Raw genomic sequence first — 789 nt, forward strand, 5'->3', positions numbered from 1 at the left:
TTCACAGAAACAGTGAAGTAAAGTTTATAGTTAAAGACCGGTCCAAATTTTGATCAAACTCAGACATTATATGATATGACATTTGTTCTTGTGACTATTGATAAGAAATTATTATCAGTGCAACTTTTGTGTCTTGTGGTTTATATAAGTTACATAAAAGCAATTGGTCAAATGGAATGCTAGGTTTTTAAGTCACAAACCTTCAGCTGGATGAGTAGTGAAGGAGTCAAAGGGGATACCTACATAGGATCGTTCTTCAGGCTTTAATCCATTCCTGTATTCATGTTGCTCTCAGTCTATATTTATGCCTCTATCTCAGTATTCCTATGTCCCAAGGTATTAATTAGATTCTCCCTCTTTCAGATGTATGTAACACACCAGGCTCGCTCACTGATGGACCAGATTTCCCTACAGCGCTCTAGATGGTACTCATGATTTGTGGAAGATGAAGTCTTTCACTAAGATTATTTTTATTCTTCCTTCCATCCATCCACACTATTCCCCTTTTTGTTCTGATGAAGTCGCACCAAAGAAAATAGTGATGATCTTGATTATTATTGCAATTATTTGTTTAATCTGTGTGGGTTTCAAAAAGAGGAAATTGACAGGCAGGTACACGATATTCTATAGTAACCTAGAATCTCAATGCATGTAATCTCTTGCTGAGCTTTTTCTTCCTTTGTTTTTAGCAAATAGATAACTTCTAGTACAGTAAAAATTTAGTTTATTTGACATCTAAGTACAAATATTCTCACCATAAATGCTTACACTCCCAGCTCATTAATATTT

The 789-nt window shown here is 34.7% G+C and overlaps 1 protein-coding gene across 2 annotated transcripts in view; it reads left to right on the forward strand.

Annotated features, from left to right (window-relative positions):
• Positions 1-789, forward strand: part of LOC119588694 (tetraspanin-33-like) — an 11,377-nt gene that overhangs the window by 8,948 nt on the left and 1,640 nt on the right. The window contains exon 7 of one of the 2 annotated variants that reach the window (XM_037937331.1): positions 364-425. In XM_037937331.1, coding sequence (XP_037793259.1) covers positions 364-425 — 62 coding nt within the window. Of the gene's footprint in view, positions 1-363; positions 784-789 lie in introns of those variants that run through there. The other variant, XM_037937330.1, reaches the window with a different exon arrangement.

Source organism: Penaeus monodon, chromosome 24 (genome assembly GCF_015228065.2).
Source record: "Penaeus monodon isolate SGIC_2016 chromosome 24, NSTDA_Pmon_1, whole genome shotgun sequence".
NCBI classification, from domain to species: domain Eukaryota; kingdom Metazoa; phylum Arthropoda; class Malacostraca; order Decapoda; family Penaeidae; genus Penaeus; species Penaeus monodon.